The sequence below is a fragment of the Ictidomys tridecemlineatus genome, chromosome X, assembly GCF_052094955.1.
Source record: "Ictidomys tridecemlineatus isolate mIctTri1 chromosome X, mIctTri1.hap1, whole genome shotgun sequence".
Classification (NCBI taxonomy): domain Eukaryota; kingdom Metazoa; phylum Chordata; class Mammalia; order Rodentia; family Sciuridae; genus Ictidomys; species Ictidomys tridecemlineatus.
In genome coordinates, this window is record NC_135493.1 from 58,895,971 (window position 1) to 58,920,128 (window position 24,158).

The following is a 24,158-nucleotide window of genomic DNA, read 5'->3' on the forward strand; positions in this document are numbered from 1 at the left end:
GCACTTGACTAGCACATGTGAGGCACTGGGTTCAATCCTTAGCACCACATAAAAAAGTAAAGAAAATAAATCTATTGTGTCCACCTATAACTAAAAAAATCCCCACAAGTATATTATTACTAATTTACAAAAGTCATGATACATTACAAAATATTATCTATAAAGGAACGTTTTGGACTCAACTGTAAAGATTCGGGATTTTTCATCTGCTTTTGAGACAAATTGAAAATATTTGCTTTTTGAAGCCGGGCCCAGTGGCCCATGCCTGTAATCCCAGTGGCTTGGGAGGCTAAGACAGAATCATGAGTTCAAAGCCAGCCTCAGCAACAGTCAGGTGCTAAGCAACTCAGTGAGACTTTGTCTCTAAATAAATACAAAATAAGGCTGGTAATATGGCTCAGTGATTGAGTGCCCCTGAGTTCAATACCTGATACAGAAAGAAAGAAAGAAAGAAAAAGAAAGAAAGAAAGAAAGAAAGAAAAAAAAGAAAGAAAATATTTGCCTTTTGCATAATAAGCACTTTAATAGAGTATTATTTTATCAAGAAGGGGAAGTCCTGCTAAATGATGAAGTATGTTGGATAATAACGTATCGTTCATTATGAAGGTTTAGAGAGTCTTACAGTGAAACACTTGTCTGAGACAGATACTCCATCTTGAAAGTCTAGGTTATCTTGCATGATCTTGTTTAGAGCTTAGGCTTTAGAGTTTAGTCTGGATTAATACTTGATTTCAAACATTTGGATGATATATCACAATTCCTGATGACCTACCACTCTTCTGGTATATACCCCACTTCTGACACTTACTGCAACAAAGCAAATTATATTCTTTAAAATTATGGTGTATAGCTTTTCAACCATAGAGGTAATAAATATTATAAATAAATATATGTACATATATATGTAGAAAGAGGTAATATATTATATCTATGGCTGAGAATATATATGTGTATATATATGAATATATGTTGCATTTATGGCTGAGAATATATATTCGCATATATTATATGTGTATATATGTATATATGTGTGTGTATATATATATATATATATATATATATATATATGAATTCAATATATTCAAGACTTTTTTCCCTTGCTTGCTGTGTGTTATTTAGCAATTTACCTAATCTCTCGTATCATCAGTTTGCTTGCTTATTAAATGAGTACAAAATATCATCTCTTTTACTTACTATGCAGGCAGTATTCTGTGTAGAGACAGATGATGTTTTGTACTCATTTAATAAGCAAACAAACTGGTGATAAGAGAGATTAGGTAAATAATGTGTTCAGAAATCAAGTTAGGGTAAAAGAGAGAGATGGAATAGTGTAGTGTGGTAACATATTTTTAAAAATCCTAAAACTGTAAACAGACCAATTAAGTGTCTTCATATCAGTATGGTAACCAGCCAGTGGAATGACAATAAAGACAAAGACTAAAACGTAAGAAACACAAGACCCTAGGCTTGTCTATTCCAGCATCCTCTGATTATACATCACTTCCTATGTGAATAATTAGATTGTAATGGAGAACATGCCAGGAATTCAGCTGGAAGAACCCAAACCAAAATTTAAGTTCTCAATCTGGCTTAGAATCTTGATCTTTCACTACATAAATTCTATAACCAGCCCTTTAAAATTACTCTTGGTTTTTATATACTTTTTTAATATTTATTTATTTTTTTTTAGTTGTTGGCAGACATGACATCTTTGTTTGTATGTGGTGCTGAGGATGGAACCCGGGCCTCACGGATGCCAGACGCGCTACCGCTTGAGCCACATCCCCAGCCCGGTTTTTATATTTGTAAAAGGAGAGTTATATCACTTCACCTCTCTGATCTTGGGTGGATTTGCTTACCTAAATGAAAAAAAGAAATGAAACAATTCTAGAATTTTGTAATTGTGCTGGCCCTTCACTTTAAATGACTAATGGTGACCTAAGAGAGAGGGACTTCATGAACAGCTTAAAGTGGAACAAAGAAAAATGTAATGTTCCTTTTCCTTTTTAGGTATGTAAATGGTATTTTGGGGGGTGTGGGGGAGGGGATAAATGCTTTGAACATTTCCTTTCCTGTGGGGGAAGAAAAGGATTTGGGAAGATTAATTCCAAGCTCCTGTACGAATTCTAGCCTGCAAGGGAGGGTATGAGTCTGAAATATCTGTCTCTGTAACCTCTGCTTGCCTCCTCTTATCATCTAGGGGTGTTAGCCTGCTTGCCTTTTTGGTCTCTGGGTTCCTAAGCATCCCGGCCCTGCTCCCCAGGCAACCCACCACCCTTTGTTTCCTGTTTTGGACTCTCTTACTAGCATCATGGGTAGGGGTGTGCTCCCTGTAGACCTCATCATCTCCATGGTTCTGTCCCACCCTCCCTGATTATCTCCCCCTCTGTCAGGACACCATGGTATATCCCAGGACCAGACTGGGAAGATTGAGAGGTCTCACTATCAGATGCACCCACTGGCCAGCTGGTCAAGGACTGTGAAAAGGTGAAGGAGCAGGTTCCTGGGGGATATGGGGTCTGGGGAGACGTATCCTGCTGCCTGAGTTCAGATCACTATCCCTCTTCAGGCAGATCTGATGTGGAATTTCACAAGGAAGGGGGTGTTATGGGAATAATTAAAGGTAGCCAGATTTGAGGAAGGTCTCTTTCCTAGCTTGGACTGTAGCTTGCCGTGTGCCCTCTTTCTGGGGAGGCATTGTCTATTTCTGGGCCTTGGCTTACCTTCCGCTTGTGAAATGCTAGGTTTTCAGTAAACACAGTCACATTAGTCCCAAATTCCTCTCCTCAAGGCATGTTTGAAGAACCTAAATGTTCCTTTTAGAGGGCCTTGAAGCACTTTTCCCCTCAACTGGGAGCACCAGGGCACACAGTAGCATTTGAAGAGCCCTTTAGTTCCTTGTCCCTGGGTCAGAGCCAGATGTTATATAACTTGCCTTTTTTCTTCTTGATTCTAGGTAACATCAAGATGCCAAAAGTTGAAAAAGCTGTGCTCCAGAATGACCCTAGTGAAACAGAGAGTGGGGCTCATAAGCCTAAAACACCAGAGCAGAGCCAAGAAGACAATACCTTACATTTAGGTGACCACTTTCTAGGTGGGTCTAGAATAATGTTATCACTTCTTTAGGTGTTTCTTCATAGCAGTTAGGTTTAAGGTATAGGCAACCCACTGCTTATGTGCCTTTAAAGGATATAGAGGGCTTCTGCAACCTTGTATTTTCTGCCTCATTTTCCTGCTAATCCTTTTTTAAATTATTCTTTTCCTTGTCTTTTTATTCCTTCTATCTTTATGGATAGGATTTAGGCCTATGGTTGGCAAGTAAAATTCAAAGGTTTTGGTTCCAGAGAAAGAGGCCAACAAAGCATAATTATTTGTGTTTGATAAGACTTGAGAGTGATGTAGTCAGTTCAAAACATGGTAGATAGCATTAGTATTTTTTTTTTGAAGAGGGTAAGTGGTTGATCTGGAACCGAATTGCAATAATCAAAAGTATGTGGGGCTGGGGATGTGGCTCAAGCGGTAACGTGCTTGCCTGGCATACATGGGGCACTGGGTTTGATCTTCAGCACCACATAAAAATAAAATAAAGATGTTGTGTCCACCAAAACTGAAAAATAATTATTTAAAAAATTCTCTCTCTCTCTCTCTCTCTCTCTCTCTCTCTCTCTCTCTCTCTCTCTCTCATTCTCTCTCTCTCTCTCTCAAAACAAAAAAGTATCTGGTGCTGGAATTGTGTTGTATCCTTTTCTAGGAGTGCTTTGTTGACATATAAATTATCACTACTCTGGGTAAAAATTTTTTAGGTGTGTAATAACAGTGTTTTCATGTAAATATTGGGATATGAGGTCTTTTATATCTTATGTTAGTCATTTGAGGTTTTGGTTTGATAGTCTACCCTCACAAGAACTCAAATTGTAATCCTTTAATAACCTCTGTGAAAATCACTGAACATTAATCAGCAGACCTGTCCAAAGGTAACAACTTGATCTAAACTCTTGAAGATTGAAATGAAGAAAAATAAGAGTTGGAGGCCATGATGCTATTGTATTGAAATATATGTTTATTTGGTGGGCACTTAAGGTTTCTGCTATTAAACAGAATAATGGAATAGCATAATTCTTATTTCATAGTGCCTCTTAAATATCTAAATATATTGATTAGATAGTATATTTTAACACATGTAGCTTTTTAAATGTTAGGGTAAAAAGGAAATGTGAGACTTGTGTTGAAAAATTTTTGTTTTTCCTTGTACCAGGGATTGAACCCAGGGGTTCACATCCACAGTCTTTTTTATTTTTTTATCTTGCTAAGTTGCTCAGGACCTCACCACGTTGCTGAGGCTGGCCTTGAACTTTTAATCCTCCTGCCTCAGCCCCCCAAGTTTGTAGGATTACAGGCATGTGCTACCAAGCCTGGCTAAAGACTATTTTTGAATGAAAAATAAATGTACATAAGCAGACCATATTGGAGGCATTTTAGGATTCTTATATGTGAGTTTTACTATATCTTGGAGAAAAACAGTTCTTTCTGAACAAATTATGAATCTACATTGAAAGTGAATGAGAAAATAGTTTTATTGCATGTTTATTTTATATACCAAGTAATAATTTTAACTACTGAATGTGCTTGCTGTATATTACTGCTGTAAGTAGTTTGTATAATAAACTTAGAACCTTGGCCTCCCTAATTTTAAACTGATCTGTGGCATAATTGCTACCATTATTGATGAAATAAGACAAAAAAGATGATATAATGAATTTTAAAAATAAAGTTAAGTTGATTTAAGTCTATTTTAAGACTGATTTTATTTGTGCTTTTGGGGGTACCGAAGATACATTATATGAAATGATTTTTTTTTTGATGGTAGGGTGTGGTATTTTTTTTCATTGTAGGCAAACACAATACCTTTATTTTATTTTTTACTGGTGCTAAGGATTGAACCCAGTGCCTCCCAAGCACCAGGCAAGCACTCTACCAAGCCACAACCCTTTCCTTATTCTTAATATATATTTTTCTAGATATTTAGATAAACTATGGTTGATAATCTATAAATAATTAGCTCATATCTAATTGCTTAGTTAATATGTATTTGTCTAATTCTTTTTCTTCAACAGAAAACCCATAATTTATACATTTTATATGTACATTTATCTGATACTCTGCCTTTTAGTTAGATATTTGAGATAAATATATTTTGCTATAAATTTGCTTTTAAGTAAAAATACCTTCTTCAAGTAGTATCTAATTCTTAAGTTATTGTACAAACTTATAAGATGATAAACAAATATAATTCTGTCTACAGAAATATCCAAAGATTTTAACGATTTTCATTGATATTTCTTATCAAAGTATAATAATTTGTTTATAAATAAATCATCTTTGAGTAAAATTAAGGTCTTTATATTTCTAAATTTTAATGATAAACATATTTTTAAATAGAAAAATATTTATATTATCTAACCAAATGATATAAAAAATTAAAACAATTAAAAAAGAGATTTATATGTACCAGACTAACTATAAAAATTTTAAATGATTAATTCAAGGATATTTCAGACTATTTTCCTAATTTGACTATACTAATGGGAGCTAAGATTTTGTCCATATTTTGCATGATAAAAACCTATTAAAATGTTAAGTTTATTTCTTTTAAAAAAGGTCTTTATTGCGTAATGATTCTTGCTATTTAAGACAAAGATTAATTTTGGTAAATAAATTTACATCGTTGATTAAACACTAAGTATATTAAACTGCTAACTTAGATCCCAATTCTGACAATTATTCTTGGAGACTAAATTTTATTGATTCAAAGACACTGTTAATTCTTATATTTTGTTTGTTAGATAATTATATGAATTTGGAAAAACATTTTATTAGGACTGAGTTTCTCCAAATTAAAGTTGTATGTTACTTTTGAGCAATAAAGGTTACAAACTTTAAAAAATTCATTGATATTATATAACTTCTCTAGCTGGGCCTATTGTCTATAAAAAATACAGTAAGATTTATATACTGCTCCCTACACTGGGAAATAACCTTAATCATATTTTTTAAAGACGATTGAGAGATACCTATTTAAAGAAATAATATTCTAAAATATAAAAATATTTTGAGACCTTCTCTCAAAGAGATTGAAAGTTATTTCTAAATTGTTAGGATAAATCCACTTATCTATATTGAGAAATTATAATAATCAATAAAAGGTTAATCTATTCTTATTTAAATATTTGTACTATAATTTATAACTCAAACTGATGAGACTATGACTTATACCAAGCCTTTACTCAATTTTATTAAATAAAAAAGGGGAATACGGGACCCCAGGGAGACACACTAGATTTTATAAAATATTTTTAATATTTTAATTTTTTTTCTTAAAATTATAATATTGAGAGTCTTAATGTTATTGAACACAATTCAGTAAATTAAATCAGATATCAAAGGAAAGTTTAAACCAGTCATCATGATCATGACTGAGAAACCTGGCTCAGGAAGGTAAACTTTCAGCTACAGAGTTTATAGCCATGCAGCTTCACAAGCTTGTCAGGTAAGTAAGAATTATAAAAAGACTTGTATGGACCCATTTCCCATGTCCACCTTTAATGTGTCTTGCAGTGTGGACTGGAAAGTCCACCCATGAAACTAGATTAATTGTCCTGACTGTAATGGTCAGTTATACCTATATATTGATTCTATGGTAAACAGACTGTCTGGAAGTATCTTTTGAGAAAAAGACAGTATTGAAATAATGGATTGTTCCACATCCATATGGATGGCGGCTATGGACCAGATGTGAGTAACACCAGCTAAGACCCAGTTCTCTATGAGGGATCATGTCCTGAGTCTTAGCACTGCTCTCCTCTTCATCTATCCATGTCTCTCAGCTTTGTCACTATATTACTGTTTGTCTGTCTATGGCCTGTCTCCTTCCTTCCTGAACACATCCCCACCAGCCCAGTGCTGAGAGCTGGGCCCTCCATGGAGAAGAAACCTGAGTTTGCTGATCCTAGGGTATATGCTGGCGTGGAGGCCATGGGGGCATTATCTATCAAGGAGACAAAGAGCCCTCTTGGGGACGATGCCATGCACACTCCACATCACCCTGTTTGGCTCCAGAGGATGGCTGGGTATTCAAAGACTAACCTCAAGGGAGGAACAGCCTTTTTGGTCACAGAGGGGCCATCAGGAGAAAACTTGGGGGCCAACAGAGGTGAGGCACAGAATCTCACTCCCTCACCTAATTCTTCACCCCTTATGAGAGAGGTCTCCTTCCCCCCTGGCTGCTTTGCTCCCCACGTCCAGCTCAGATTGGGACCCAAGTGACAGACAGAGACGTAGTCAACAGTGACTGCCTGCTCACTACAGCAGGAAACAACTGCAGCTACAGGAAAAGGCCAAGTCTGGATGTTTCTCTTTTTTCCTATGCTTTTCCCTTTTCCTTTCTTCTCTCATTATGGTTCTCCTTTGGCAACAAATTTAATATAAGGGGAGGAAATGTTGGAATAACTTTCAGTTACAACTGGCAGCTATGAACAGCTCGGAATGCTTGAGGAATCCAAATTCCTTCAGGCCTGACAGGAACACCTTGCAGGATGGGGTGCTCTGCTCTAGCGAGCCATCAATGAAACCACATGCTCAGCACTTGTGGTTAGCATTGCCAAACTACCCTGACTCAGTAAGCCCCTTCCCTTAGGGACAAAGACCCTTCCAGATTGCTTTCCACTATGACAACAATGTTTTAGAGTTTCCTCATAGTGCAGTTACATTAGGCAGAAGATGATTGGTTTATGGATATTATCTTGCTTATGTATGATTGACCGGCACACCCCACTCGAACCCTATAACAGTTGTGTGCATTCCAAAAGTAAACTACTGGATGTTGACTTGAGATTTGTCACCAGCCAGTTCTCACCAGCTCCCAGAATCTCTGTGTTGATTCCATGTCTCTACCCCCCCACCCCCCATGACTGAGGTAGCCGAACAACTTATTGACCACACAAGTAACAAAAACATATGCAAGACAGCAGATGAGAAACCAAAGCCAGCCAATTATATTGAACTTTAGTGATTAAGAGTACATTTACCTATATGGACAATTGTTGGAAAGATTATTAAAATAAATTTTTCTAAGCGCATTTATATTACCGACAGACCTAATTAACTCTTTAAATGTGAGAATTAAAAAAAAGGATGATAAATATCCTGTAGTCTGTAAGAATACAACTTATTGTATCATTAGTTATAGCCAGCTAATGTTTCAGAGCTATAATATGCTGAAGTTAATATTCAGGCTTTAAAACAGGTGTATGTCAATTAAGCAGACCCAAGCAAGCTTCTGGTCTCATAATCCCTGAAGTGACTACTTTAAATATTATTCCTTGTTTATTCAATTGCAGCCTTTGTGGCTATGTCTTAAAAAACTTACAATGTATGGATTTTCTTAATGTTTGATTTAAATTACTTCCAAGATCCTTCATGGTCAGATAAGTGCTGATGGATGGATGAAAACTAAGTAATAATGCTCTAAAAGACAATATAATAAATAATGTGAATGAGTCCTTTGCTCTGTGGTTTATGGAGAGGCCTAAATGCCATGCCAATGAGAATGTCTGTTACTATGGCAAAACACAATGCCTCCCAATAAAATTGGGAAAAGATTAAGAATCTTCTGATGAGTGTTTGGTGAAGTAATAATAACAACCCGGATTTTCCAATTTAATTGTGTTATGAAGATGATATGTTTTCTACTAATTCCTATTTTGTTTCAATAGCAGATTGTGATGACCTCGGACTAAGAGTCAAGTGACTGAAAGATAAAATTTCCCAGTTACAATTTTTTATATATATTAAGAAAGGGGGAATATGTGGGAGACCAACCTTGCAAGTGACTGAGTCACACTCCCCGGCTGGGTGCTGAGGCGCTCAGTCACAGAAATGTGGCAGAGCTTTCCCTACCCTTCTTGGATTCGAGGGTTGGTATCTCGTACAAGGGTGTGTCTTGCTACAGCCCCATGGGTGGAGCTAGGCTCACCTGTTCCTTTGTAATATAACCCCTTGCCCTGTTTAGGATAGAATCTTCCATGGAAGTGCCTTGTGTGTGTCCCCTCCTCTTACTGTGCCCTTGGGTGTGGCCTGCCCAGGTGTCAGTCAACCTGCCTTCAGTGGACATCATGAAGATAGACTCAGCCCCCTGAAACCTGACCCCTTGCCTCATTTGAATAGCTTCTCCTCAATAAAAGGGGTCAGTGCATGCTCTCTCTCTCTCTCTCTCTTTCTGCGGACCCTTAAGGTCAGAGGAGCCATCACGGTGACCCCAAAGAAAAAGGTATTTGTGTCTCTTGTGTGGTTGTTTCGTGCAGCCCAGTTAGCCCTGTTTAGCTAGAGTGACCCCTGAGCCTTTTAGTCGTGAACAGAAACCTGGCAGTAGGGTGAATTTTTTAAATTTAAGAGTAATTTTATTGGTGCATATTACTTGTATAGAATAATGGGTTTTATTATGGCATATTTATACAAGCATGTATAATATTATTTTATCAGTTTAATTCCTCAGTAACCCTCCTTACCTTCTTCCTGCTGCCTCCTTCTTATCTTTCTCTATATTAATGGTTTCTCTTCTACCTTTATGATGTCCTTTTATACCCTGTAGTAATCATATATGAGGGAAAATATACAATACTTGTGTTTCTGAGTCTGGACTATTTGGCTTAACATAATGATCTCCAGTTACATCCATTTTCCTATAAATGACACAATTTTGTTCTTTATGGGTATATAATACTCCATTTTGTATATATAGCATATTTTTCTTCATTCATCATCTATTGGCATACAAACCTAGGCTTTTGTGACTCATGCTGAAATAAACATGGGTATGCATACATCTGAAAGTATGCTGACTTTCAGATAAACACTGAGAAGTGGTAGCTAGATCATATCACTAAGCTACAGTCCCAGCCCTATTTTTAGATTTTGAGAGGCTTCAATAATGATTTTCTTATTGGCTGTACTGATTTACATTTTCACCAACAGTATCTAGAGTTCTTTTCCTTTTCATATCCTTCCCGCATTTATTGTTATTTGTATTTTTTTTGAGAGAGAGAGAGAGAGAGAGAGAGAGAGAGAGAGAGAGAGAGAGCATGAATTTTTTAAATATTTATTTTTCGGTGGACACAACATTTTTATTTTATTTTTATGTGGTGCTGAGGATCAAACCCAGTGCCCCAAGCATGCCAGGCTAGTGCATTACTGCTTGAGCCACATCTCCAGCCCTGCTATTTGTATTTTTGATGATTGCTTTCTGACAGAAACAAGATGAAATCTCAGTAAAGTTTGGATTTGGATTTCCTCAATGGCTAAGGAGGAACACTTTTTTTTTCATACAATTTTTGGACATTTTTACTTCTTCTTTTGAGAAGTATGTCTGGATCATTTGACCATTTATTGAATGTGTTGAGTTTTGAAAGTTCTTTATCTATTCTGGTTATTAGTCACCTGTCAGAATAGTAGCTGTAGGCTCTGTCTTCATTCTGTTAATTGTTTCCTTTGCCCTGCAGAAGATCTTTATTCCTTGCTACTACTACCTGAACTAAAGGAGTCCTGTTCAGGAAATTTTTGCCTGTGCTTTTATATTGAAGTGTTTCCTTATAGAAATTGCAGAGTTTCTGATCTTATACTTTAGGTTTTTTCATCCATTTTGAATTGAATTTTGTACAGGGTGGGAGATGGGGAAGGATGAGTTTTTCTTTTGTCTGAATGTCTATATGTGGGAAAATAAAATGAACAAGTCTTATTTATTTTAGAAATTTTATTGGTCTGCTGAATCCTCAGATTTGAAATTACTATTTTAAAAGCTTTAGAACCATCAAATAAGACCTATGGTATTATTTATAGGGAGACTTTAACTGTCATCTTGTAGGTAGTTTCAGAGGTATGAAATGGATAGTGGGAACACAATACATTGTAGAGAATCAAATGTAACTGCGTTACTATTACTGTTCTTGATGGAGTCTGCCTGCAAACGGGATATTCTGTCAAGGTATAGATAAGTAACAGCGGACATGCTTGCAAACGAGGTGTCTGCTGTCCTTGGGAGGGCCTACTCGCAAACGAGAGGCTTCTTCAAGGTTTAGATAGGTAACAACAAACATGCTTAAAAACGAGGTGTCTGCTGACCTTGGGAGAACTTGCCTGCAAACGGGATGTTCTGCCAAGTGGGCTAGGAGGGCACTAAGAAAAATTTTTTATCTATTCTAAACAAAGAGCAGAGCTCAGCATACTCCAGGCCGAGAGTAGATTAGCCATGAGAAGCGGGTCACTTCTGATTAGAAAGTAAAACTTCTATGTGCTATGTTTAATTAGCTGAAAGACCTAATTTATTGAAGTTGGAAGGCTACCTTTTTTGTTCACAATACTATAAAAAGATTGCTTGTACACAATAAAGACTTTTTTTCTGCTGCTGCTTTGCTTGCTCTGCTTCTTCTTCTTCTTTGTTTTCCCATGCTGACCTGCAAGTGAATTACTGCAACAATACATTTTATAGAGATGTTTATTTTACAAGCAACAATGTATTCATTATTCCTTTGCTATATTTTGCTTATTTTGATGTTTAAGGTAGAAGGTTTTGAAAGCAGTTTCACTTTCTGTTTTTCATAATAAACTAGCATCTTCTCATGCCTGATTTCTCTGAATTTTCAGTGTTGTTGAAAGGCAGAATTCAGAAAGCCCCCAATACTGAAATGATTGAGTGAATCTGTGTTGATGAATCTAAATTTGAAGGCTTTTCTTACTTATCTTAATGGATCTCTGAATAAAATAGAAATTCTCTTTTGTATGGGTTCCCTTTTGATGATTGCTGTGCTTTTTTCTAGAGAGTCAACCAGAAGCACTTTCTATCACTCCTCTTACGGAGAGAGTTAATGTAGTTTCCAACCTGAACATTGCTCATGAAATCATAGTGAACAAAGATTTATATGTGGAAGAGAAAGATTTACCTCCAAACAGGTACAGACTATTCTAATTTTTCTGTTTCATATTTCCTGGTACAGATACATACCACAATGGCTTTTTGAACATTTTTGAAGTATTTTATGAATAACTTTAATGTTTGATTATGTCTTGAGTAGTATCAACAAATGAAACAGCAGATCAATTGGTATTATTAGTTAAAAAGGATAAAAGTAGAAATATATATATATATATATCTTTATTTTATTTTTATGTGTTTCTAAGGATTGAACCCAGTGCCTCACGCATGCCAGGTGAACACTCTACCACTGGGCCAAAACCCCAGCCCAGCATATTATATTTGATTAAGGAATAAATCAGTGCTGATTACTGTCAAAATGTTCATTCCAGGCTCTCAGTTAATAATGAAATATAGAATGAATTTCAGATCTTTTTAGATAGAATGGGAAGGCATAGTTTGTAAATTAAACAGGTACAGATGAATAATCATTTTTATTTTTTAATTTATTTTTTAGTTGTAGTTGGACACAACACTTTTGTTTTATTTATTTATTTTTATGTGGTGCTGAGGATTGAACCCAGGACCTCATATGCACTAGGCAAGCACTCTATCACTGAGCCACAACCCCAGCCCTGAATAATCATTTTTCTAATAGTGGTATTCAGTACTCTTCATGTGATAAGAGATTTTACGGATCATTTCTCCTTCATAATTATTATGATATTAAAGATATTAGTGAATCAGATTCAGAACCCAATTGATAAATAATACCCTTCTTAAATTAGGCTTTGGGGCTGGGGATGTGGCTCACGGTGGTAGATTGCTTGCCTGGCATAGTGAAGCCCTTGGTTCAATTCTCAGCACCAAAAAATAAAATAAAGTTAAAATAATAAAATCAAATAAACTTAGGCTTTGTTTTTGTTTCTTTTAAGTATGTTGATATTTCAGTGCATGAATAAGAGTCATTCAGCAAGTATGAATTGAATGCTTCTAATGGATTATTAATAGTTAAATGGTTAGATTCTTCATAAGAATCTGTATTCTATAACATTTATAATTTACCACTTTAAATGCTTCTGTTATTCTTCATAAGAATCTGTATTCTATCACACTTATAATTTACAACTTTAAATGCTTCTGTTATGCTACTTTAGTGAGTCTGTTTGTTAATGAAGCACCTTGGTCTGACAGTGGTTCTTTTTTATCTTCACACATCTTAGATTTGTCTTGCCTGTCGCCAGCAGTGACCCAGGCCAAGCAATTTCCCTAAAATAAGTTTTCGCCAAAACATGGTTTTCCTAGCATCATCTTCATTGAATTCATTTGTAGTTTGATTTAGACTAGTACAAAAAGCAAAACCAGAAGAGTGAAGATTTGTTAAAGTAGTCAGGGACTGTGGTGGTAATGAGATGTCAATAAATGAAGCAGGTGGAATAATGTTATCCATAGCTTGAATTTCATTACTTTATTACTAACAGCCTTCTCCAAGTGTAGTAATGCACAAAGTATACTAGAAAAAAGGCTGAAATAGAGTTTGGGGTCATCTATTATCTATAGATATTGACAACTGGTTTCACTTTGGGCTTATAAAACAATACTAATTACAATGATAGACTCTTCATATTCTTTTTTGTTGTTTTTTTAAAAAATAGTACGTGTTCTTTACAGCTATACATGACAGTAGAATCTATTTTGATACATTTGTACAATAATATGCTCTTAAGGGCCTGCATTGTCATACATTCATTCAACAAACATTAAATACTTATTAGGTGGAAGGCAGTTTTTGATGGGTGAAATGGTGTCTTTGCCATCAAGAAGCTTCTCTAGGGGAGACAATCAATTAGTTGTTGTATAGAGTGATAAATTCTCTCATATCTAGTGTATGGAGTTTTATGTTAGTGCTTAGCTGCTTGGAGAATGTCAAAGAACACTTTCCTGAAAAAAGTAATATTTGAGTTTAATTTTGGAGTATGAATAGACACTTTTTAGATGGTCTAGGGAGAAGGATTCTTAAAAGAGAAAGAGGCTCTTCAGAGGCATAGAATGGTAGAAAACAATTATGCATTCATTGTAATAGAATGTTACTGTTGGAGGCACAAAATTAGAAGAGGTGGCAGAATAGGATTATGAAGGATTTTAGAGACCATGTGTCCAGCTGGTGGTAGGGAGCTCCTGAAAGACTTTAAAGGACCATGACATCATGGTCAGATTTGTATCTGAAGAAAATTAATGAGTTTGGCAAGTATATGTGGCATTATGGTAGGGGTAAGACCATGTGGGGCAGGGTAGCCACATAGGAGACTCTTGCAATAGTCCAGGTAGGAGATTGTAGTAGGTGGGGATGGATTCCAGAGACAGGTAAAAAGCAGCATCTATGGAATTTGGTGACTAATTGGGTAAAAGGGATGAGGAGAAAGGAATTAAGAAGGACTCTGGTATATATCAGACAGATAATAGTTGATGGCTTCTCACAAATTATATTGGTGTGTTAAAGGATGAACTCTGACATTTTTTCCATTTATTTTTGTATTGTTTGTATTTTCAAAATAAAAACCCATAACTTTTTACTTAAAAAGTAATGCTTTTAGGGAAAAAAGGCTAAGCTTTCTGGTTTGCAGGACCAAATATAAATAAAGAATAGTTTTGAAGCAGGAAAATAATGAGCTCCTTTTTGGACTTGATGAAGTGCTTGAAAGAGCTTTCAGTGTCATAAAGAAGGAAAACCTTTCCCCATATTTCAGGCCTAAAAGAAAAAGATCATCTAGTTCAAACGTATAAGTATATGGAAATAGAAACAGCTCACATATAGTTAGATGCAGGACTAGGGTCAGAACTCAGGGTCTAAGCCTCTAGTTCATAGTTCTTTCTACTGCAGGAAGAGAGTGTCTCTGGAACCACGAGGTGCCCTTGTGAGAGGATTGGGCCCATGCATTTGAGACTAACTTAAGTTTATTCAACCCTTCTCAAATCTAAACATAGTTCCTCCTTGTCTGTTGATTTAATGATTTTTTATGATTTTAAATGTTGTTTGGGAAATTATCATCCTATTTTATTTTTCTAAGTAAAGTGGAATTTGAACATTTAACCTTCTTAACAGTCTGGAAAGCAGGTTTGTGGAGACAATGTACAATGCTTTTTGGGAACATCTACATGAGCAGTTATCAAGTACTCCTCCTGACTTCTCTTGTGCCCTTGAACTTCTGAAAAAAGTTAAGGAGGTAAGTAATCAACTTCCATCCATCAAGTTTTTTTGTTGTTATTTTTGCGTTTTGTTTATTTGCTTGTTTGTTTGTACTGCAGTTTGAACCCAAGAGTAGCTTTACCACTGCACTATATCCTCAGTCCATTTTATTTTTCATTCTGAGATAGTGTTTTGCTAAATTTCTCAGGCTGGCTTTACAATCTTCCTGTCTCAGTCTTCCCAGTATCTGGGATTATAGGTGTGCACCACTGTGTGTGGTTCCTTCCTTTAGATGACTTGAAGTTCCTGGGTATCCTAGACCCTTAGATTGTTAATGGCTATTAATATCCTAAGCAGCATACTTTCTGAACATGGGTAGAATAGAGTGGTTTCTATTTTATTTGTATGAGATGATTATGAACAGTTAGATATTACTATAAAAACATCATATATTTTCAATTAAATAAATTTTTACTGAACTCTTACTATGTTTTATGTGCTTCAGAAACACAGAGATGAGTAAGAATATCTTTGTTCACAGGGAATTTGTACTTTTGAGTCAAAAGGCTATTTGAAGTGAACCTTAAAGGATCCTTTGGTTATTCCATCCTTGTGTTTTGGAGTAAAACAACCTAAAATGTCATTATCCTTTATTAAGAATACTTTGTTGTGGTGTGAATTTTGTATTTCTCATATCCTGCACTTTCTTTTTATCACACCCTTACTTTTGTTCCTATCTGTATCTCATTCTGCCTTGAAAATAATAACTGCTACTATAAATAACCCAATGAAGCCTTGCATTGTAATTGCACCCTAAACAGAGGGAAACAATACTAAGAAATTTAGAGATCCACATTCCTGATCCCCTAAAAATATGGTCAGACATTTGGTCTAAAAGCTTTGTTCACTAAAGAAGTTCATGATTTTAAAGAGAATTTGTTTCTTTGATTTCCTTTTCTGGGCAGATCTTGCTATCACTGCTATTACCACGCCAGAATCGTTTAAGAAATGAGATTGAAAAAGCTCTGGACATGGATCTCCTCAAACAGGAAACAGAGCGTGGAGCCCTGAATGTTTATCATCTCTCCAAATTTACTCTTGATTTGATGAGCCTGCTATGTGCACCAGTTCGAGATGAAGCAGTGCAGAATCTAAAGAGCATAACAGATCCAGTACAATTGCTTAGGTGAGAATCTAGATATGCTGTCTCAGTCTGTTTTCTATAACTATTATGTGTAATACCACAGACTGGATAATTTACAAAGAAAATGATTTTATTTTGCCTCATGCTTGGAGGCCCAATGCTAATAAGCCCCATATGTTGATAGCCTTGTTGCCAGCACAGACCAAAGGTGGTATAGGTATCATATTGTGAGTGAGAGATTATGTGTCCTAGCCTCTCTTTTTCCTTTTTTTTTTTTTTTGGAGGGGGGAGCTGGGTACTGGGATTGAACTCTGGGGCATATTCCCAGCCCTATTTTGTATTTTTTTTAGAAGCAAAGTCTTACTGAGTTGCTTAGTATAAGGCTGTTTTATTTTCACAATCCACCTGCCTCAGCCTCACAAGCTGCTGAGATTACAGGTGTGTGTCATCATGCCTGGTTCTTTTTTCTTATGAAACCACTAATATTCATTTATGGGGTTTTCACTCTGATAACCTTATATAATCCTAATCACCTCTCAAAGGCCTCACCTATAAACACCATAGTTGGATTGTTTCCACCCTCTTAATACCTCATAATGGTATTAAAATTTCACATGAGTTTTAGAGGAGGCAAACCATATTCAAATCATAGCATGTACTGTTCCTGAAATCTAGTCTAGATACCATGCCAGAAAACTATGAGCCAAATACTATGATATAACTCCTGTCTTGTTTAGCTCTTCTGTCCTGAAGACCTGACTAACATCTCTTTTCTTCCTGGACTGTTGAATTTTATTTTACAATGATAATCTCTCATGGTTCCTTTCATAATCTTTACAACATTTAAGGCCCCATTTATGACATGACAACTTAATGTACATTAAAATACAGTAATTATTATATCTATAGATTTCAAACCACTCTTTCCCAGATGTTCTCCTGTTTGTCTAACCCAAATTCTATGAGGGAACAGGAATGAAGGTTATTCTTGTTTCTTAGACTGAAGAACCCAAACCTAGAAAAGCAAAATGATTTTCCCACTGGGTTAGAAATTTAACAACCTACATTCCAAATATCCACATATAGTTGTTAGCATTTTGGTGATATTCTTCCTCCCTTTTTCTAAAGTGATGGCGTAGCTACAGTGCAATGAATTCAGGCTGGTAGCTAAGAGGTCAAATATATCTGTTCTTATCTCTGCCACCAATTCAGTTTGTGGCCTTAGGTCCCTGGCCAGTGCCTTTGTGTCTTAGTCTGTTGTATGTTGCTATAACAGAATATCTGAGGATGGGTAATTTATAAATAAAAGAGATTAATTTCTTACAGTACTTGAGGCTAGAAAGTCTACAAGTGAGGGACTGCATCAGTTGATGGTAGAAGACATCAAATGGCCAGAGAGAACTGGAGATCAAACTCAGAGCCTCAACCCTTTGTATAATCAGTATTAATCCTTTCATGAGGGTGAAGCCCTCATAAGCAAATCACCTTCCAGTAGGCTCCATTTCCAACACTGTTGCATTGGGTATTAAGTTTTGTTGAAACTTAGGCTTTTTGGGAGATACACTCAAACCATACCAAATTATAAACTGTAATAGGACCATTGTCTTAAAGGCTTCACCTAACTCTAAGTACTATGACTATATGATTCTTTGTTTGAGTCCCACCTCTCCACACTAGAATTTCTTTTCATGGTGTAAATATTCTGTTTCTCCCTATGACAGGGGCATCTTCCATGTTCTGGGTCTGATGAAGATGGACATGGTAAACTACACTATACAGAGCCTTCGACCCTACATCCAGGAACATTCGGTCCAGTATGAACGAGCTAAATTTCAGGAACTCCTTGATAAACAGCCCAGTATGTTAAAAATTTAAGAGCAGGAGTGAGGAAAATTCGACACTGGGCTTGCTTTCTTACAGTGATTTTCTGTTCTTATCTTTTGCTTTGTTTTTTAAATAGAAAATTTCTTCCTTAGGGAAGAAGTAGGGATAAAGATATTTCTCTAAATCAGGAAAACCTACAAAATCACTTCTTTATTCACCAAGACTATATTTCAAAATCTTAATCTTCAAGCCTTGGAGTTTGAAATTATATATTCCTTTCTCTTTCATAGATCTTCTCAATTATACCACAAAATGGCTAACCAAAGCAGCCATAGACCTCACTACACCATTTCCAAGTTCTGACTCTCCCAGCTTCTCCTCCAGCATAGACTATTCATCTCCAGATCAGGAACCTAACAACCTAGAACTTCCCAGTCTCACAATGGTGCTATACCAGGGGTACTTGAACCTCCTTCTCTGGGGTCATGGAAATGAAGAATTCCCTGAGGTAGGAATCTGTGTTGGGTCGTTGTCTTGTTATTTTGTAGTCTCTGCCTCCTTTTACTGACAGATTGTTTTTATTCTACCTCACCAGACTCTGCTGATGGACAGGATCCGGCTCCGGGAGATGGAGTCCAAATTGCACCGCTTAACTATCCTGGCCTCAGTCTTGTTGGTGGCAAGAAGTTTCTCTGGCAGTGTTTTATTCAGCTCACCTGAATTTGTAGATAAAATAAAATATATAACTAAGGCCCTAACTGAAGAATTTAACTCCAGGTATGTTACATAGATCTTTCTTAAATAGAAAATAATGGGGGCATTTGGGACACAGGTAGACAATATAATATTATTCATTGAAAACCACACAGAGCAGAGGCTTTTGGGGACCATCTCCAAAGATAGTCGGAGTTTTTGATAGGCTATATTGAAACTTGGGATAGAAAACATTTCTTATTGTATTTTCTATTTAATTGGGTAAGTTAGAAAATATCCAAGAAAATCTTAATACAGATTTAAAGTTTACAAGACTAATAATATTGAGTGGATCCAAGAATGGAAACAACCCTTGTTTCCTTTGAAGATGGAGTATGGTATTGTATGTATGAATTAGCTGATATCTTGAAGGTAACAACAAAAGTATTTCACCTGCTGGAGGTAGAGAAACAGAATTCTTCCTTGAGTGGCTTAGCCGCTGCTTTCTGGGCTTTGCTCATGCTAGGGCTGCTCTGTTTTCTATCCTTCATTATCTAGGCCTGAAGAGACTATGCAGAATGTGAGTGAACAGGTATCTGAGGAAATTCATAAAGGTCTTAAGAACATGGGCCTCACTGCTCTGAGTAGTGAAAATACAGCATCTCTTATAGGCCAACTCCAGAACATTGCCAAGAAAGGGAATTGCATTCGTTGCATCATTGGTAAGAGTTCCTATGATAATGGTGGGGAAGAGTGGTGATAATATGTGGGGTAGATAGGTAAACTTGACTGGGGAATGCAACAACATGATAATTTAGGAAGTATTTTAGCTTTAGCTTTCCTCATCTATTATGTGCAGGGTTGAAATGGACTTCTATTATATGAAGAGTGAATATATGGTTTTAGGTTGGATCTACATCCAATTTAACTCAAAGGGGTGATCTATTATCCCACCAACCCTATTAAGTCATCCTGGTAATTCTCTAACTATAGCCCAAGATCTATGTTGGAAAACCCTGTCTCTATCCCATGCTTTAAGCTACCATGTGGGATCCTACTATCTTCCATGAGATTGATAATGAGGCTGTAGACAATGTGCAACTGTGGAATGGAAACAATTAACTTGGCCAGTTTGCCCTGAACTGCAATATCTTATCATAGTTTGGTTTCTGTATTATGGTCTGAACTTGCTGCACTAACTTTAACATGGACTTTAACTTTGGAGTTTCAGGTATGATGTCTAGAATCCTTTTGTTAGGTCAAATGTGCACTGTGATCTCACATATAGATATCTAAAGTAATCTTATGAACAGACAGAAATTTATTAGTTCACTTTTTTATGGTACTGGGGATCAAACCCAAGTTCCTGCACATGCTAGGCAAACACTCTACCACTGAGAAAGGCCCTCACTGAGTTTTGATCATGCTTTATCTTTGAAAGCTTGATGGCATTCCCTCTTCAAAACAAAGCTTACAGAAATCTCATTATGTGGTTTATGCAAATGAGCAGATAGGTTGGTTAATAACTCAGTTAATTTAAAACTCTGGTGATCAGAGAGTGCATTATAAATTTTCATTCCCCTTTTTATTGTTTTTTTTCCCTGCTCACAGAACAGAGGATCCATTTGTTTCTGAAATGCTGTTTGGTTCGTGGCATGCAGGAGTCTTTGCTAGACTTTCCTGGAGGCCTTCTTTTCATTGAGGGGGAGTTGGCAGAACTGGGTTGGAAGTTTATCACTCTGATGCATCACAATCAGCAGGTATTTAGCCCGTATTATACTGAGATCCTAAATAATGTCATCCTTCCTGCTCAGGCACAAGAAACAGAAGTAGAGCCTATCTAATTGTGCTGGACCCAGCCATGGCAACAGGGACCCAGAAGAGAGGGTTCAGCATGTTCCTGGAATAACATCACCTATGGCCAACAAAGCAGGCAGCTCTCTCCCTTACTACAGCTGCAAGGGTCAAATATATAAAAACCAATTGGCCCTTAAATACCACCTTCCCTTAATAAATTTATGAGCTGCAAGAAAACCTCAATTCCTTCTGTGAAATATCTGAAGCCAGGTCTTATGTTCTCATTTCCTTACTAGCTAAGATATGGTGGGCCCAAAATTCTCCTTCACTGGCTAATCACTCCTAATATTCTGGTTTGAGCAGGCATTGTAATGTCAGATGCTAGCATTTTTTTTTTTAGTGGAAAATCATTTCCCTGAGGGCTGTGCAAACTGTAGGATTAACCAGAGTGTGATATAAGGTCTCCTGGAAGTCAGAAATTTTACTGAATTACAGGTTAAGAGAGAATGTAGAGGGCTGGGGTTGTGGCTCAGTGGTAGAGCACTCACCTAACATGTGTGAGGCCCTGGGTTCGATCCTCGGCACCACATAAAAATAAATTTAAAAAATAAAGATTAAAAAAAGAGAGAATGTAGAATCACATTTCTGATATAAATTTTCCATATTTTAATTAAATAATTAATTATTTTGGTACCAAGGATGAAACCAGGGACACTTAATCACTAGGCCACATCCCCAGCCCTTGCCCTTTTTTATTTATTTATTTATTTAAATTTTCAGACAGGGTCTTGCTAAATTGCTTATGGCCTCGCTAAGTTTCTGAGGCTGGCTTTGAACTTGCAGTCCTCCTGCTTCAGCTTCCCAAGCTGCTTGGATTACGGGTATGGGCCACTGAGCCTGGCCTAAACTTATTTATTTTTTATTATTTTAAAAATATTTTTTAGTTGTTGATGGGCCTTTATTATTTGTTTAATTTATTTGTATGTGGTACCTAGAATTGAACCCAGTGCCTCAAGTATGCTAGGCAAGCGCTCCACCCCTGAGCCACAACCTCGGCCCCCAAAACTTACTTATAATTAAAAAAAAGATACAGCAATAGTAAGGGGCTTAACTCCTGTTCTAGCATTTGGTTTGAAGCAGTATAAAAAATGGAGACTAGATGAGAGTTGCTGTTATCTGCTAGTATGCATTCAGCTAAGGATAGGCCTCAGCCTCCATAGAATTTCCCTTGCTCAAGTGATCCAACTTTCCAGGCTTGGTGTCTCTGATAGTGATATCAAACTCGAACACTTAGGTCAGTAACTGACTTGTATTATGCCTTGTCCTATTTTACAGTGAAATGAATCTTCTGTTTCCACATTTCTAGGCTCAGAACACCCTATTTTTAACAGATAATGTGAGAATTCAAAGCTGGGACAGCCACCATACTTTTTCCTACTTCTAGTCTGGGACTCATAACTGCTAGGTTATTATTATCAACTCAGTTAAGCGTCTCAAATGACAAGTGTTCTAGGTTCACAAGGATATGAGCTTATTTTCTGAAATTTTAGATATTCCTCACATTCCCAGGCAAAGTGAAACATACCAAAAGCAGTATAGGAAATTAGGGAAAAATTGGATTTGAATTTGGGCTTGTTTAGAATGAACAGAGGAAAATAGGATTTAACCTATCAGATACCTAAGTGGGTTAAAAAAATGTACTTACCATTTCAGGAGATTGTGGGGAGCTGTGTACAATTTACTTTGCCCAAGAGATGAGACTTGAATTCTATTAGTCCCATGGTAAATTTCTAATTGATTTCTCTGGACAGTAGATCCAGATCGGCAATACAGCTAGTTGAACAGGGTGTTTTTAAATTGAGATATAATATAAGTACATCTTTAATAGGACACATAATATCAGGATAATAAGCATTTCCATCTTTTGAAATATTAATCATTTTTATGTATTGGGGATTTTGTAGTTTTCTAGTCATTTTGAAATATAGATTGTTTTACCCAATAATTACCCAGAAGTGCTGAAAAAGAGCCAGGAGTAATTCCTTCACTATGTTTTGTGCCCTTTTTGAACTTTTTTCCATCCCCACTGCCCCTGCCCTTCCCAGTCTCTAGTGACCACTCTTCTATTCCATTCTTCTATGAGATTGGCTTATTATTTATCATAAATAAGTGAGAACATTTGGCGTCTGGCTTATGTAACTTAGCATAATGACCTCCAGTTCCATCCATATTGCTGAAAATGACAGGATTTATATCAGATTAAACAGACTTTAACTTAAAAAAACAGTAAACAGAGACAAATGAGGTCATTATGCATCACTAAAAGGATCAATTAATCAAGAAGCTATACCAATTGTAAATATGTGCATACCCAACATGAGACCATCCAAATATATAAAGTAAATATCAAGTCTAAAGGGAGAGAGGAAACTCTAATACCCACTTTCCTCAATGAACAAATAAACCAGATAGAAAATCAACAAGGAAACACTTTAAGTGGACTGTACTATAGAGCAAATGGACCTAAGGGATATTTATAGGACTTTTCATCTAATAGAATCAGAATATGCATTCTTCTCAATAGCACATGGAACATTCTTCAGGATAGAATCTTTTCGATAAATATTAAAAAACTGAAATAATATCATTGTCTTCTCAGACCCCAATGGAATAAAACTAGAAAGTAACAAGAGGAATAAAAGTATACAAATACCTACTTTCAATTTACCAAGGATGCTTGAAGAAATGAAAACAGAGTGATACTTTCACTTTGGCTAGAAGTGGGTCACCACAGAAAATCTGGGGAATTAATCAAGTATTCTAATCATGTGAACAGACAGTCTAAAGAATAGATTATGGGAAGGTAAAAGTTGTATATCAAATAAATAGGCAAAGGGCCTTGCCTAATTAGATTTTCTAATTTGATTTTCCAATATGAATACAATTAAAGAATCTTAATATTGGAAATCACAGTATCTTAAGAGGCAAATGTGCTTAAAGGGATCTCTGTGGTGACCACAAAGGAGTTGATGGATGTTCTAAAGTGAAACTTTTCTTTATACTTTATAATTTAAATCTGTTTGATTTCATAGGGATTTGAACTGGTTCTTTTGAGCTTCCATATGGAGGAGTTGGGAATTTGATACTAAACAAGGAAAGCTAACTCCATTTAGTCCTGTTCATCCTTTTGAGAGGGAGGGATGAATGCATGGAAGGATGGAAGGATAGATAGATACATAAAAATGTGCATGGTTAGAAATGACATATAGTGAAGTTGGTTTCTCTCTCACCCTGTGTCTGATTTTCCATACCCAGAAGAAACTATTATCAGATTTTTTGTGTTTACTTCCCGAAATATTCTGTGTTTTATTTGGGTATACATTATAATAATAATTAACATTTATCAGTCTTCATATAATATAAATATGATATATTCTAATACATTATAAAATAGATTTTATAGCATGCATGTATTAATAATAATTAATATTTATGCATGTTTATGTGCCAGAGACTTTTTAAAGCTTCTTACATATATTATTTTATTTATT

At 36.1% G+C, this 24,158-nt stretch overlaps 1 protein-coding gene across 1 annotated transcript; it reads left to right on the forward strand.

Annotated features, from left to right (window-relative positions):
- Positions 1 to 1,140: 1,140 nt before the first annotated feature.
- LOC101968224 (T-complex protein 11-like X-linked protein 2) lies at positions 1,141 to 21,206 on the forward strand. Its single transcript, XM_013366254.3, has 10 exons — positions 1,141 to 2,487; positions 2,957 to 3,094; positions 11,868 to 12,000; positions 15,066 to 15,186; positions 16,115 to 16,335; positions 18,015 to 18,151; positions 18,408 to 18,625; positions 18,713 to 18,894; positions 19,369 to 19,532; positions 20,422 to 21,206. The coding sequence occupies exons 2-10, from the start codon at positions 2,968 to 2,970 to the stop codon at positions 20,652 to 20,654; spliced, it is 1,536 nt and encodes a 511-aa protein (XP_013221708.3). The 5' UTR covers positions 1,141 to 2,487; positions 2,957 to 2,967; the 3' UTR covers positions 20,655 to 21,206.
- The last annotated feature ends 2,952 nt before the right edge of the window (positions 21,207 to 24,158 follow it).

What these genes read in the sequence shown, in the direction of transcription:
- LOC101968224 (XM_013366254.3), top strand. Translation starts at nt 2,968, where the DNA reads ATGCCAAAAGTTGAAAAAGCTGTGCTCCAGAATGACCCTAGTGAAACA. An exon ending in AAAGATTTACCTCCAAACAG is followed by an intron (nt 12,001 to 15,065) that starts GTACAGACTATT and finishes CCTTCTTAACAG; the next exon opens with TCTGGAAAGCAGGTTTGTGG. An exon ending in ACTGAAGAATTTAACTCCAG is followed by an intron (nt 18,895 to 19,368) that starts GTATGTTACATA and finishes TTCATTATCTAG; the next exon opens with GCCTGAAGAGACTATGCAGA.